The sequence below is a fragment of the Panulirus ornatus genome, chromosome 35 (assembly GCF_036320965.1).
Source record: "Panulirus ornatus isolate Po-2019 chromosome 35, ASM3632096v1, whole genome shotgun sequence".
In the NCBI taxonomy this organism is placed as follows: domain Eukaryota; kingdom Metazoa; phylum Arthropoda; class Malacostraca; order Decapoda; family Palinuridae; genus Panulirus; species Panulirus ornatus.
This window is the reverse complement of record NC_092258.1, coordinates 12,536,495-12,550,162: the sequence shown is the minus strand read 5'-3', so window position 1 is coordinate 12,550,162 and position 13,668 is coordinate 12,536,495. Positions and strand designations below refer to the sequence as shown.

Genomic DNA, 13,668 nt, shown 5'->3' with positions numbered 1-13,668 from the left:
AAAGGTGACTTTACCCTTGCGGTGTAACCTCAGGCGAAGACATATACAGAAGGAGGGAGTATGGCAAGGACATCAAGGTACTGGCCAAGGTACTGGCTGAGGAACTGGCCAAGGTACTGGCTGAGGAACTGGCCAAGGTACTGGCCAAGTTCACACCTTAATACATTTGTCTTAATTCACTGAGGAGACACAGGAGCGACTTCAACCAAGAGGGTGTGAGATCTAAGTCATGAGGGATGATCTTGTTCATCATATATTGTGAGGTTAGGTCTTCTTAAGGACCCCACTAGTTATGGACTACAATCTATGTAAGATAACACAAGAGAAATATATAAAGTACATGTGGTGCTGTACCTTAAGTAGTTAGTTATGAAAATAAATGCGTGTTGCATACGATTCCAGAGTATCAAGGAGTAATTAAATATGTTGGCAAAAGCAGTTGAAAAGTAGAGGGGGACATTAGCTATGGGAAATCAAATGTCTTTAGGCAAAAAAAAGAGAAAAATGATCCCATTGACTTCGTCTGCACTTCAGCGACTGAGGGTGGCTTATAGAGGGAAGCGCAACCTTAGTGTTGGCAGCTCCTTACCAGTGCTGGAAGGTGGCTCAGAGAGGGCAACACTACCCTGGTCTTGGCAGGCCCTGACCACGGTGTACGTCACCCCAAGGTCTTAGGTACTAGCGCTGCAGCTCACAAGGTCCCCACTACTAGTGGAGACGCCATGATGCATACATTTAAAAGACCACCGAGCCTCCAGCACTGGTGTTCAGCGTCTTCACCACTGGTGCACAAGTACAGAAGGCCACAGAGTCTCCAACATTGGCGCATGAGGCCACAGTGTCTTCTACACTGGTGTAGTAGAATACAGTGCCTCCAACACCGATGCTGGAGTCTATAGTGTCCGTAACACTGGTGTAGGAATTTACAGTACCTCCAATACTTATATAAGAGGGTTACAGTGAAACCAACACTGCAGTGGGAGACTACAGCGTCCCCAGCACTGGTACAGAAGGCCATGAAATGTTACAGAAGGTCAGAGGTTGTTATCCTTTATGTTTCGTGTTTGTGTTATGTTTCCAGGCTTCTGGCGGACACTTCTTTTGCCTTGTGGTACAGGAGGTCGTGTGGTCGTCCCCTACCCCGCCACCTTCAGTAGCAGGTGGTGGTGAGGGTGAGGGTGGCGTCGTGTGGTCGTGTCCTCCCTCGTCACCTTCAGTAGCAGGTGGTGGTGAGGGTGAGGGTGGCGTCGTGTGGTCGTGTCCTCCCTCGTCACCTTCAGTAGCAGGTGGTGGTGAGGGTGAGGGTAGCGTCGTGTGGTCGTGTCCTCCCTCGTCACCTTCAGTAGCAGGTGGTGGTGAGGGTGAGGGTAGCGTCGTGTGGTCGTGTCCTCCCTCGTCACCTTCAGTAGCAGGTGGTGGTGAGGGTGAGGGTAGCGTCGTGTGGTCGTGTCCTCCCTCGTCACCTTCAGTAGCAGGTGGTGGTGAGGGTGAGGGTAGCGTCGTGTGGTCGTGTCCTCCCTCGTCACCTTCAGTAGCAGGTGGTGGTGAGGGTGAGGGTAGCGTCGTGTGGTCGTGTCCTCCCTCGTCACCTTCAGTAGCAGGTGGTGGTGAGGGTGAGGGTGGCGGCAGGACCGGATACGCCGAGGAGCGTCACGGCCGAGACGCTGAAGGTGTAGTCTTTGCACGGGGTCAGTCCTCTCCTGGTCACCTGTGGAGGGAAAAACGTGGTCACTGGATGAGACGATGCTTTATGGTTCCCTAAAGCACATCACAACTGTTGTTATACACCACAACTGTTGTTATACACCACAACTGTTGTTATACACCACAACTGTCGTTATGCACCACAACTGTTGTTATACACCACAACTGTTGTTATGCACCACAACTGTTGTTATGCACCACAACTGTTGTTATGCACCACAACTGTTGTTATACACCACAACTGTTGTTATACACCACAACTGTTGTTATACACCACAACTGTTGTTATACACCACAACTGTTGTTATACACCACAACGGTTGTTATACACCACAACTGTTGTTATACACCACAACTGTTGTTATACACCACAACTGTTGTTATACACCACAACTGTTGTTATCCACCACAACTGTTGTTATGCACCACAACTGTTGTTATACACCACAACTGTTGTTATACACCACAACTGTTGTTATGCACCACAACTGTTGTTATGCACCACAACTGTTGTTATACACCACAACTGTTGTTATACACCACAACTGTTGTTATACACCACAACTGTTGTTATGCACCACAACTGTTGTTATACACCACAACTGTTGTTATACACCACAACTGTTGTTATGCACCACAACTGTTGTTATGCACCACAACTGTTGTTATACACCACAACTGTTGTTATGCACCACAACTGTTGTTATACACCACAACTGTTGTTATACACCACAACTGTTGTTATGCATCACAACTGTTGTTATACACCACAACTGTTGTTATACACCACAACTGTTGTTATACACCACAACTGTTGTTATGCACCACAACTGTTGTTATGCACCACAACTGTTGTTATGCACCACAACTGTTGTTATACACCACAACTGTTGTTATACACCACAACTGTTGTTATACACCACAACTGTTGTTATGCACCACAACTGTTGTTATGCACCACAACTGTTGTTATACACCACAACTGTTGTTATACACCACAACTGTTGTTATACACCACAACTGTTGTTATACACCACAACTGTTGTTATACACCACAACTGTTGTTATACACCACAACTGTTGTTATGCACCACAACTGTTGTTATACACCACAACTGTTGTTATACACCACAACTGTTGTTATGCACCACAACTGTTGTTATACACCACAACTGTTGTTATACACCACAACTGTTGTTATGCACCACAACTGTTGTTATACACCACAACTGTTGTTATACACCACAACTGTTGTTATGCACCACAACTGTTGTTATACACCACAACTGTTGTTATACACCACAACTGTTGTTATGCACCACAACTGTTGTTATGCACCACAACTGTTGTTATACACCACAACTGTTGTTATACACCACAACTGTTGTTATACACCACAACTGTTGTTATACACCACAACTGTTGTTATACACCACAACTGTTGTTATACACCACAACTGTTGTTATGCACCACAACTGTTGTTATGCACCACAACTGTTGTTATACACCACAACTGTTGTTATACACCACAACTGTTGTTATGCACCACAACTGTTGTTATACACCACAACTGTTGTTATACACCACAACTGTTGTTATACACCACAACTGTTGTTATACACCACAACTGTTGTTATACACCACAACTGTTGTTATACACCACAACTGTTGTTATACACCACAACTGTTGTTATGCACCACAACTGTTGTTATACACCACAACTGTTGTTATACACCACAACTGTTGTTATACACCACAACTGTTGTTATACACCACAACTGTTGTTATACACCACAACTGTTGTTATGCACCACAACTGTTGTTATGCACCACAACTGTTGTTATACACCACAACTGTTGTTATACACCACAACTGTTGTTATACACCACAACTGTTGTTATACACCACAACTGTTGTTATACACAACAAATGAAATAATGCACCACAAATGTGTTGTTATACACAACACATTAATGAAATAATGAACCACAACTGTTGTTATACACCACACTGTAGTTATACAACACTACTGTTGTTATGCACCACAACTGTTGTTATACACCACACTGTAGTTATACAACACTACTGTTGTTATGCACCACAACTGTTGTTATACAAAACAAATGAAGTAATACACCACAACTGTTGTTATGTATCACAACTATCTAAGCCAGTTAGTGTCATCATACTCTACCAGGTGAACCACAGGGTGTTGCCTGCAGCCCTGTGTGACCCAGTGTGACCTTACGTGGCCCAAATGAACCCGACGTGGCGTGACACGTACCGTGACCTCTGGCGGGTGGCCGGGGTAGGTCAGGTCCTCACTACCACTGTCCCCGTCGCTGGTCCAACTCAGACGATAGGTCTCAGCACACATCTTGTTCGCCTGTAAGGTCAGGTCAGGTCAGGTCAGGTCAGGTAGGTCAATGATGGATATTGACCCGTATTCTACCACCGAGTCATGCCGATTCTTTGGCAGACAATGAATCAGGAGGAAGTATGAAATATTCTGTATGAATCAGGAGGAAGTATGAAATGTTTTTTATGAATCAGAAGCATGAAATATTCTGTATGAATCAGGAGGAAGTATGAAATATTCTGTATGAATCAGGAGGAAGTATGAAATATTCTGTATGAATCAGGAGGAAGTATGAAATATTCTGTATGAATCAGGAGGAAGTATGAAATATTCTGTATGAATCAGGAGGAAGTATGAAATATTCTGTATGAATCAGGAGGAAGTATGAAATATTCTGTATGAATCAGGAGGAAGTATGAAATATTCTGTATGAATCAGGAGGAAGTATGAAATGTTTTTTATGAATCAGAAGCATGAAATATTCTGTATGAATCAGGAGGAAGTATGAAATATTCTGTATGAATCAGGAGGAAGTATGAAATATTCTGTATGAATCAGGAGGAAGTATGAAATATTCTGTATGAATCAGGAGGAGGTATGACATATTCTGTATGAATCAGGAGGAGGTATGAAATATTCTGTATGAATCAGGAGGAAGTATGACATATTCTGTATGAATCAGGAGGAGGTATGAAGTATCATTTATGAATCAGGAGGAAGTATGACATATTCTGTATGAATCAGGAGGAGGTATGAAGTATCATTTATGAATCAGGAGGAGGTATGACATATTCTGTATGAATCAGGAGGAGGTATGAAGTATCATTTATGAATCAGGAGGAAGTATGACATGTCCTGTGTTCCAAGCTACCGTATGATAAGTGATGAAGCCTGAGTGTGTAGGTGAGGGCTATCCTGAGTGTGTAGGTGAGGGCTATCCTGAATGTGTAGGTGAGGGCTATCCTGAGTGTGTAGGTGAGGGCTATCCTGAGTGTGTAGGTGAGGGCTATCCTGAGTGTGTAGGTGAGGGCTATCCTGAGTGTGTAGGTGAGGGCTATCCTGAGTGTGTAGAGTGAGGCATTACCTCGGGCCAGAACCACTGCAGCATGACCTGCTCTGGTGAGACCTCGAAGTACTTGAATTCTCGCGGGGCCGAGGGTGTGTCCTCGCTCGTGGTGAAGTTCTGGTTCACTTGGTCGCTCTCGAAGCCGGAGATGGTGACGGCGCTGATCCAGAGGCCATAGTGGCTGCAAGCATCGAGGTCTGACAGCGTCTCCTGCATGTGCGTAGTGACGCCCGTCTCTCTCTGTGCACACAACACAACCATAGTCTAAAATCTTCATCTCAAATTGTTGTAACAATTAAATTGTAAGTTAACTTAAAGTTGACCAGTGATTACTGGTCACACCCGACCTAACCTCATGTAACACAAAGTCTACACACACACACACACACACACACACACAAATTTTACTTTTCCAAAAGAAGGAACAGAGAAGGGGGCCAAGTGAGGATATTCCCTCTAAGGCTCAGTCCTCTGTTCTTAACGCTACCTCGCTAACGCTGGAAATGGCGAATATGTATTGAAAACAATATTCATCTTTGGTGAGGCAGTATCATAGGGAGTGCACTCTTGTCAGAGAACTTCTCACTCCAAAGGAGTATACAGTTCCCTGCTACTGAGAGTAGCGTAGCCTTGAGCTGAAAGAGGCGTTGCAAAGGTTCTAGGTAACACCAGGACTCTTTTATAGAAACTGATTCAGTGTTTATCATAAACAGATAGATGAATACAGATATTTATATCCTATCTTATCAGAAGCGTGTGGCTGTGAAAGCAGGAGAGGGTGTGTTGAAATGGTGTGGATATATGGACAGAATGAGTGAAGAAAGATTGACAAAGAAAACATGTGTCAGAAGTGGATGGGATATGGAGAAGCGGGAGACCAGACTGGGGATGGAAGGATGGCGTGAACAAGATTATGGGTGGTCGAGGGCTGAACATGCAGGAGGGTGAAAAGCGCGCACGGGATAGAGTAAATTGGAACTTTATGGCATATAGGGGTCGACGTGCTGTCAATGGACTGAACCAAGGCATGTGAAGCGACCAGGAGAAACCATGGTTAGGTGTGTGGGTAATTAGTTGTGGATAGGAGGCTGTGGTTTCGATGGATTGCACATAACAGCTAGAGAACAGATGTGAGCGAATTCAGCTTTTATTTTTCTTCCGCCTGTTCCTGGAGCTATCTCGCTAACAAGGGAAACTGCAGACAAGTATGAAGCGAAGAAAATACCCTACCGTTTCTTTGGTAGTGCTACACTGACCTTGTAGAAGAGGCCTTTTAGCAGGACGAGCTTGAAGCGGAACTCGTTGACACATCGCGGGTGTTCCAAGGGCAGACCGAAGGAGACCAAGACGGAGTGTGAGGTCAGCTGCTCCACCTGCAGGTCAGTGGGCGCGCTGGTGGCTGTGGGCAGTGGGAGCGGGAGAGTGAGACTTTGGCAGTAGCGTTATAGAGACAGACAGATCTATTGCCACTCTCTTTACATAATCTAAACATGCATAGAAAACTCAGAGGTATGTGAACACACACACACACACACACACACACACACACACACACACTCACACACACACACACAAACGAGCCTCCGTGGTGTAGTGGTTAGCGTTACTGACCATGAGTTTACACGGGCTAGCCAGGGGTTGGACCAGCATGGGTTCGAATCCCGAGCGTGGCTGTCAGCCTTCACACAACCCAAGTGTTCATCCTCCCTTCGAGGTTAGTCGACAAATGAATACCTGGCTTAAGATGAAGGTATGTGTACGTGCATACATACAGAGGAGTTAAGACATGGTACATATATACAGGGTTAAGCGACCGGGCAACACGAGTGTAAAATTCGCTCCCTATAACACAGGTTGTAATTTCACAACTGGCAACTTAGGAGTCAAAGGATCGACTGGAAATAACAGAGAAACAGGGTCAAGAGTTATGAGTAAAGGGTAAAATATTGAAAGAAAATAACTAAGAATGAAATTATTGGATATACTTACAACTCAAAATCGCTTGAAGAAATTGTGACACAAAACACCTCGAGAAAAGAGACCACATTCAGTGCTGGGTTCACGAGGGTCTATTCTGGGAGACACTGACATAGACCAGTCAAGGATGGTCCCCGCGGCAGACACATCATGGTCAGAGACCACACCCTGGCCTTGGTCAAGGATAGATGTGCCCTGCTGGGCACTCTCTCTTATAGTGAAGTCAACTATCATTACCAAGATGCTGTGTGTAGTTGGTGTCACTGATATAGTGTTCTTTTGAGCTCATAAAGGGGGTTCGACTCTATGTATATTTTGTGAATTAAAAAGTCGTCTTAAGACGTGAATGAAAGCAACGTCAACTTGTGGAAACTCTTATGGATGAGGAGGTGTGGGTGTGTGAGGGTGAGGTAGGGAGAGTTGTGGCATGTGCCCTACAGGTGGAAGAGTGCTGGGTTAACCCAACCACTGGACCTGTCAAGACGGAGGCTATGGATGCATATAAGTGCTTCCTCCTTATAGTATCCAGCGGTAGAAATTAGATCAATGAGTTAAATTCATTATCTCTCTTATCAAACTTCCATGTTAGTAAACTCCCTCTTTGGTACAAGTGGAACTACATAAGCATTTCCCTGTTGGCTGATGTGCCTTAGGGAGTGGTAGGTAGGGAGGAGGCTTCCCCAGTAACACCGTGTGTCCATTCACAGAGATTAGGAATATAGACAGGATGCCAAGAACCACTGTCCTGTAGGAGATGACCTCCTCAAACACCATCAGGTCTTCTATCAGGTCTTCTGTTACCTGTGTTTCGCATGTATTCCCTTGTGCCACCTAAGGATACAGAGGACAGGGATCAGAAAATAGTTTGAGAGGTTATGGAGGCGAGACAAAGGGTATTGTGCAGAGGAACAAAGATCTGGGGACATTATTGTAACATAAGGAGATAAATATTCAAACATCAAAGTTACACAGATGACGATAAACTCTGTTAGAAACCAGATGACTGAGGAAACATCTGGAGCACATGATGATACTGCAAGTGAGGTGTAGAGTCCTCAGAGTGGGTGCATGATGGGTGAGCATGTGGATTACAGGATGACTCCAAGACCTGGAGGTTGACGAATCTCTGGGACAGAGTTAATCCCACAGTTGAGCTGAACGATAGTGCATGAGTCAGTGGAAGGTCGTAACCCGATAACGAACAAACCACAGCGAAGGAATTGGATTCAGCGACCAGAAGGTTTCAGTACTGGCATTTGCGGACGATTTGATCCTGGTGGCGAAGACGCCAACTGGCTTGCAACAGGCAATTGACATAATCAAAGAGACTCTTGCGGGGGTTGGACTTCGAGTAAACCCGGGAAAGTGTCGTACCCTCAGTATGGAGGTCGACGGCAAGCGCAAGACCTGGTACGCCAACAAAGGTAGGACATTCCAAGTCTTGGGTAACGCTATCGGCTCCATGAACACTGAGGACGATTATAAGTACCTCGGCGTTCTCGTCGGAGTAAGAGTAAGGCGCAAATCCTACGGTGCCCTGCTAGAAGAGGGGCTCCGCAACATCAGAGCCACTCTAAAACTTCAAAAACGAATTGCGTTACCTATAGGACACCTAGTGCCAAAGCTCATGCCTCGCTTGGTGCTGGGGGAAGTCTATAAGACACAGCTAGCACGCATGGACAGGCAAGTGAGAGTCGCGGTTCGCCGCTGGCTCCTTGTAGCCCATGACGTGTCCTGCGCATACTCCCACTCGGCGGCAGATGGTGGGCTTGGTATACCGGACTTTGCCTCGACTGTCAGGCTAGATAAGCAAGCCAGGTTCGAGAAATGACTCACCTCGACCGACCTGGTGATTCAGGAGGCTGTCCGGGAGCCTGCAGTGTTGAGCAAGCTGCAGCGCTGGACTGGACCCGCATGCATTGCTGCTGGTCGGCAGGCGAGTAATAAACTCGAACGCAATCGCGTATGGAGGGCTGATCTGATCAGCACCGTCGACGGTGCGGGTCTCGCTCCATCTACTACCGTGCCTCAGGTTAGTGGATGGGTACATAGTGGGAACCGCTTCCTGTCCGGGTCTGATTATGTGAAGGCCCTCTGAGAATTGGCGCCTTATCCACCCCAGCCAGGGATACTAGAGGCCGGCCCGAGACCGACGGCCTCTGTGACACCTGTCGCAAGCCCAGTACGCTTGGGTATATCGCCCAGGTATGCCCTCGTACCCACGGTGGGAGGGTAAAGAGACACGACAACCTCAGTGTCTATCTAGCTGGTCGGCTGAGGGAAAGGGGGTAAGAGGTGACCTGTGAGCCTCGCATTCCGATCGTGGGGTCCTTGAGAAAGCCGGACATCGTGGCTTCTGAAGGCACAGAGGCTGTCATAATTGACATACAAGTCTCTGGGGTTCATTTCGCGCTTTCAGCTGCTTTCGCCCCGGAAGTCCTATAGGGCGTACGGGATCCCATCGGCAAAGGCACCGTGCATGTGACATCTGCCTCATTGAACAGGCGTGGCGCATGTTGCCAAGAAAGTGCAAGTGCTCTGAGGGTTAGGGCTTACTAACCGGGACCTAGAAGTGTGCTCAGTAAAAGCCCTAACCTGGACCCACTCCCTTCACAGGATGTGGTCCAAGAGCACAGGTTGACAACTGGGCCTGCCTTGTACATCTGGTGTCGGCCGTCGGGCTGGTGGAAGTGGCTCCCCGTTTGTGCGCTTGTGGTGAGCGGGACTAGGCTGTTCTCCCGAAGCTACACGGGCAGGTACCAGTTCCTGAGGGCGGGTTTTCGTAGTGAGACGTGCTACTCCCGTACGACAGGCCGCATTTGGGAAACCATGCATAATAATGTGGATAATCCAGAGTCACGTGAAATGGCTCTCATTAGCCAGATCTTTGGATCCGTGAAGAACAAACTCGGCGCTATCAGAATGACGGAGGAAACAGCAAGATAACAGCCCTCTCAGAGAAGATAACATTCCAACAACGAGAAAATTCAGCTATAAAAATGCGGACAGGGAACACTTGGCTTTGCATATAAGAAAGCGATTCACGAAAATACAGATTCTCAGACTGCGCACAGGAGAATTCCCTGCATCAATATGTCAAGACAGGTTAATGCACCATCGATACTAGATCTCATCTTTACATAAGACATCATGGAAACAGAAAATAGGATTCGAAACACCACCAGGAACGTGATCATACAGTGCTTGAACCTGAGTACCTGGCTAGTGAGGATGTCAGAAAAATCAGAAAGGAATCCAGGCTCAAAGAAGAGAATGCGGCTGTTTGGTAACTATAAACTTTAGGTAAACAGTTTCCTTGTGAACGTAAAGGAGGGACTGGTAAGCTACATACAGAATATGTAGCAGTGTTGCAGAGGGTCCTGATGATATATGGGGCGGGTTAGCACATGGGCACCATTAGCACACACACACACACACACACAGAGAGAGAGAGAGAGAGAGAGAGAGAGAGAGAGAGAGAGAGAGAGAGAGAGAGAGAGAGAGAGAGAGAGAGAGAGAGAGAGAGAGAGAGAGAGAGAGAGAGAGAGATTCTTATAGGTCAAGGAAAAGATTCGACGGATTATATGCATCTGGACCCTGAAAGACTTTGACACTGCACCACCCAGGAGGCTGGTGAAGAAGGTGGATCATCAGTCATGAAGAAGGAGGAAGATCACTTCGATGGATGGAACATTATGTGAGTGGAAGCGGAACGAAACTCCGCAGGTCAGGGGAGCCTTCTCGATATGGTATGATATCACCTGTGGTGTGCCGCAAGGTTTGGTCTTGAAACCGTTGTTCTTCTTGATCTACGAATGTGAATGACTTGCCAGCAGAGCTGGCATCCTGCCTGAACTTGTTGTGGATGATGGTATGATAACAGGGCAAAGGAAATGCAAAGAAGATTGTATCAAGTTACAGTGAGACTGCACAAATTCCAAAGTTAGCCCGATTTGTGGTTAATGAAATTCAACCCGATTAAGTAAAGAATGATAATGATGGGACAAAGTGTAAGAAGACCTCAGTATGAATACTATCTAGCAGAGGAAAGCTGCAGGGATCTGTGTGAGAGTTACCTGCGAGTTGACATCGCCCTCAAGTCTGTCGTCTGAGTCCCCACGTTAGAAGAATAGAAGAAAAGGGGACAAACTGTCTGCTGTCTATTATCAAGATAGCATTCAAGTATAAGGATGAGGAAATATTTAGCAAACAGTTCACGTCTTATATTACGCCCAAACTAGAACATGGTTTTTAAGTGTGGTCGCCACACTTAAAGAGGCACAAAAAGCTAATAGAGAAGGTCTAGACGAGAGCGACAAAAATGGCACTGGAGCCAAGAGGTACGAGTTACAGGGAAAAGCTAGAGGCCTTAAACTTGCCCCACCATGGAAGAAAGAAGAGTGAGGGGTGACCTGATCACAAACTCTGACTTTCTGAGTCAGCTTGATGAAAGATGCAGGGATGAAACTAACACAGGCCACAACATAAGACTGAAGAAGGAACTTGTGAGAAAAAGGATATAAAGACGTATTCCCACAGTGAGAACCATAGCAAATGTGGACACCATACAGAGGTTGATATGTTGTATGACAGTAGAGACGGTTCAAGAGATGGAGCCCTAACGAGGGTAGAACTCCCTCCCGTACAGTATGACAGTAGAGAAGGTTCAAGAGATGGAGCCCTAACGAGGGTAGAACTCCTTCCCATACAGTTTAACAGTAGAGAAGGTTCAAGAGATGGAGCCCTAAGGAGGGTAGAACTCCTCGTACAATACAAATAGGTAATAATAAGTAGGTCAATATAGACACAGTACTCACGTAGGTCTTCAGTTTTGGCCAGGTCGTAGGCGAAGCCACCGAGCCTCCCTGAGGGAGACACTGACGTGACTGTCACCTCGTACTCCACACAGGCGTCCAGACCCTGGAGGAGGGAGAGACAGACGTGGTGAGGGAGGGAAGGAGAGACATGGAGAGTGAAGTGGGATGGAAAGACGCGGTGAGGGACGGGGGAGGGAGAGAGGTGAGAAGGTAAGAGAGAGAGAGAGACATATGGGAAAGAATGACATATACCACATTCCTTCAGCACTACAACATGACACATGACACACTCCCCCAGCACTGCAGCATGGCACATGACACTCCCGCAGCACTACAGCATGACACATGCCACACCCGACCTCCTCCCACGATTATAAGTGTCTCTTGTATTCATAACCTTCTCTTTCTTCTACTGATTTCAGGAACCTAGAACCACTTCAGCCAACCTCTCGCTACCTCCTACTTTTATGTGTTCATTGCGTTAACTGTCTAGTTCCCATCCATGGTGCCAGAACCACTACAGTCTTCCCTCCCCCCCCCTTCCATTCTGTACCTCACGTCAGACTCGTGCTCTCCTGTGCCCCACATCCCTCCTCATCCAGAGTGATCCCCTCCACCACCCGAGTCCCTCTGGGGCAAGACGGAGCTCCGGCCCTGGCCAGCGGCAGCACCAGCAGACAACTCTTACGTCAGGAGACCGTCAGCTTATACCACCGCTTGAGTCTGATTCCCTCTGTGTTAAGTGGAGTTTACCTGTCTACCTACCTGCTGGCCAGGTGGAGTCTATTCGTCTATCTAACTGCTGGCTAGGTGGAGTCTACCCGTCTATCTACCTGCTGCCTAAGTGGAGTCTACCTACCTACCTGCCTACAGAACAGATGGAGTCTACCTGTCTACCTACCTGCAGGCCAGGTGGAGTCTACCCGTCTATCTACCTGCTGGCTAGGTGGAGTCTTCCTGTCCATCTACCTGCTGGCTAGGTGGAGTCTACCTACCTACCTGCCTACAGAACAGATGGAGTCTACTTGTCTACCTACCTGCTGGCCTGCTGACCAGGTGGAGTCTACCTACCTGCTTGCTGGCCAGGTGGAGTGTATCTACCTGCCTGCCTGCAGGCCGGCTAGATGGAGTCTGCCTACCTGTCTACCTGCCTGCTGGATAGGTAGAGTCCACCTACTTATCTGCTGGTTAGGTTGAGCGTACCTACCTACCTGCTGGCTAGGTGGAGTATACCTACTTGCTGGTCAGGTTGAGTCTACCTACCTGCCTGCTGGTTAGGTGGAGTCTACCTACTTACCTGCTGGCTAGGCAGAATCTACCCACCTACCTGCTGGACGTCTATACAAACAGACAATCTTGCTATCCTACGTTTCTAACACGAAAAAAATTTCGATGTTTGCTTTCATACAAAATATATTTGTTTTCCTTTTTGAAGACTTCAATGATATATTCCGTTTTGATAGTTTATGTGTGTTTGATGGTTCACAAGACTTATGGTTTTGTTGGCAATAGTGTAAGAAAACTGAGACACTCAGACCCTGAGTCGAAAGTGGGAGTTGGTCACTCTGACAGACAGACAGACAAACACACACACACACACAGATATGTATATATAAAAGGGGTGACTGTGTTGTTGATTGGTTGATAAGGATATTCAGTTTATGTATGGATCATGGTGAAGTGCCTGAGGATTGGCGGAATGCATGCATAGTGCCATTGTACAAAGGCAAAGTGGATAAAGG

General features: G+C 46.8%; 1 protein-coding gene across 1 annotated transcript in view; it reads right to left on the bottom strand.

The window, feature by feature from the left end:
• Positions 1-235: 235 nt before the first annotated feature.
• LOC139760164 (uncharacterized) overlaps positions 236-13,668 on the bottom strand; it is a 78,486-nt gene continuing 65,053 nt past the window's right edge. The window contains exons 27-31 of the mRNA XM_071683076.1: positions 11,927-12,029; positions 6,389-6,531; positions 5,151-5,372; positions 3,992-4,093; positions 236-1,708 (exon numbers count right to left, since the gene is read on the bottom strand). Coding sequence (XP_071539177.1) covers positions 1,592-1,708; positions 3,992-4,093; positions 5,151-5,372; positions 6,389-6,531; positions 11,927-12,029 — 687 coding nt within the window. The 3' untranslated portion in view covers positions 236-1,591. The remainder of the gene's footprint in view (positions 1,709-3,991; positions 4,094-5,150; positions 5,373-6,388; positions 6,532-11,926; positions 12,030-13,668) is intronic.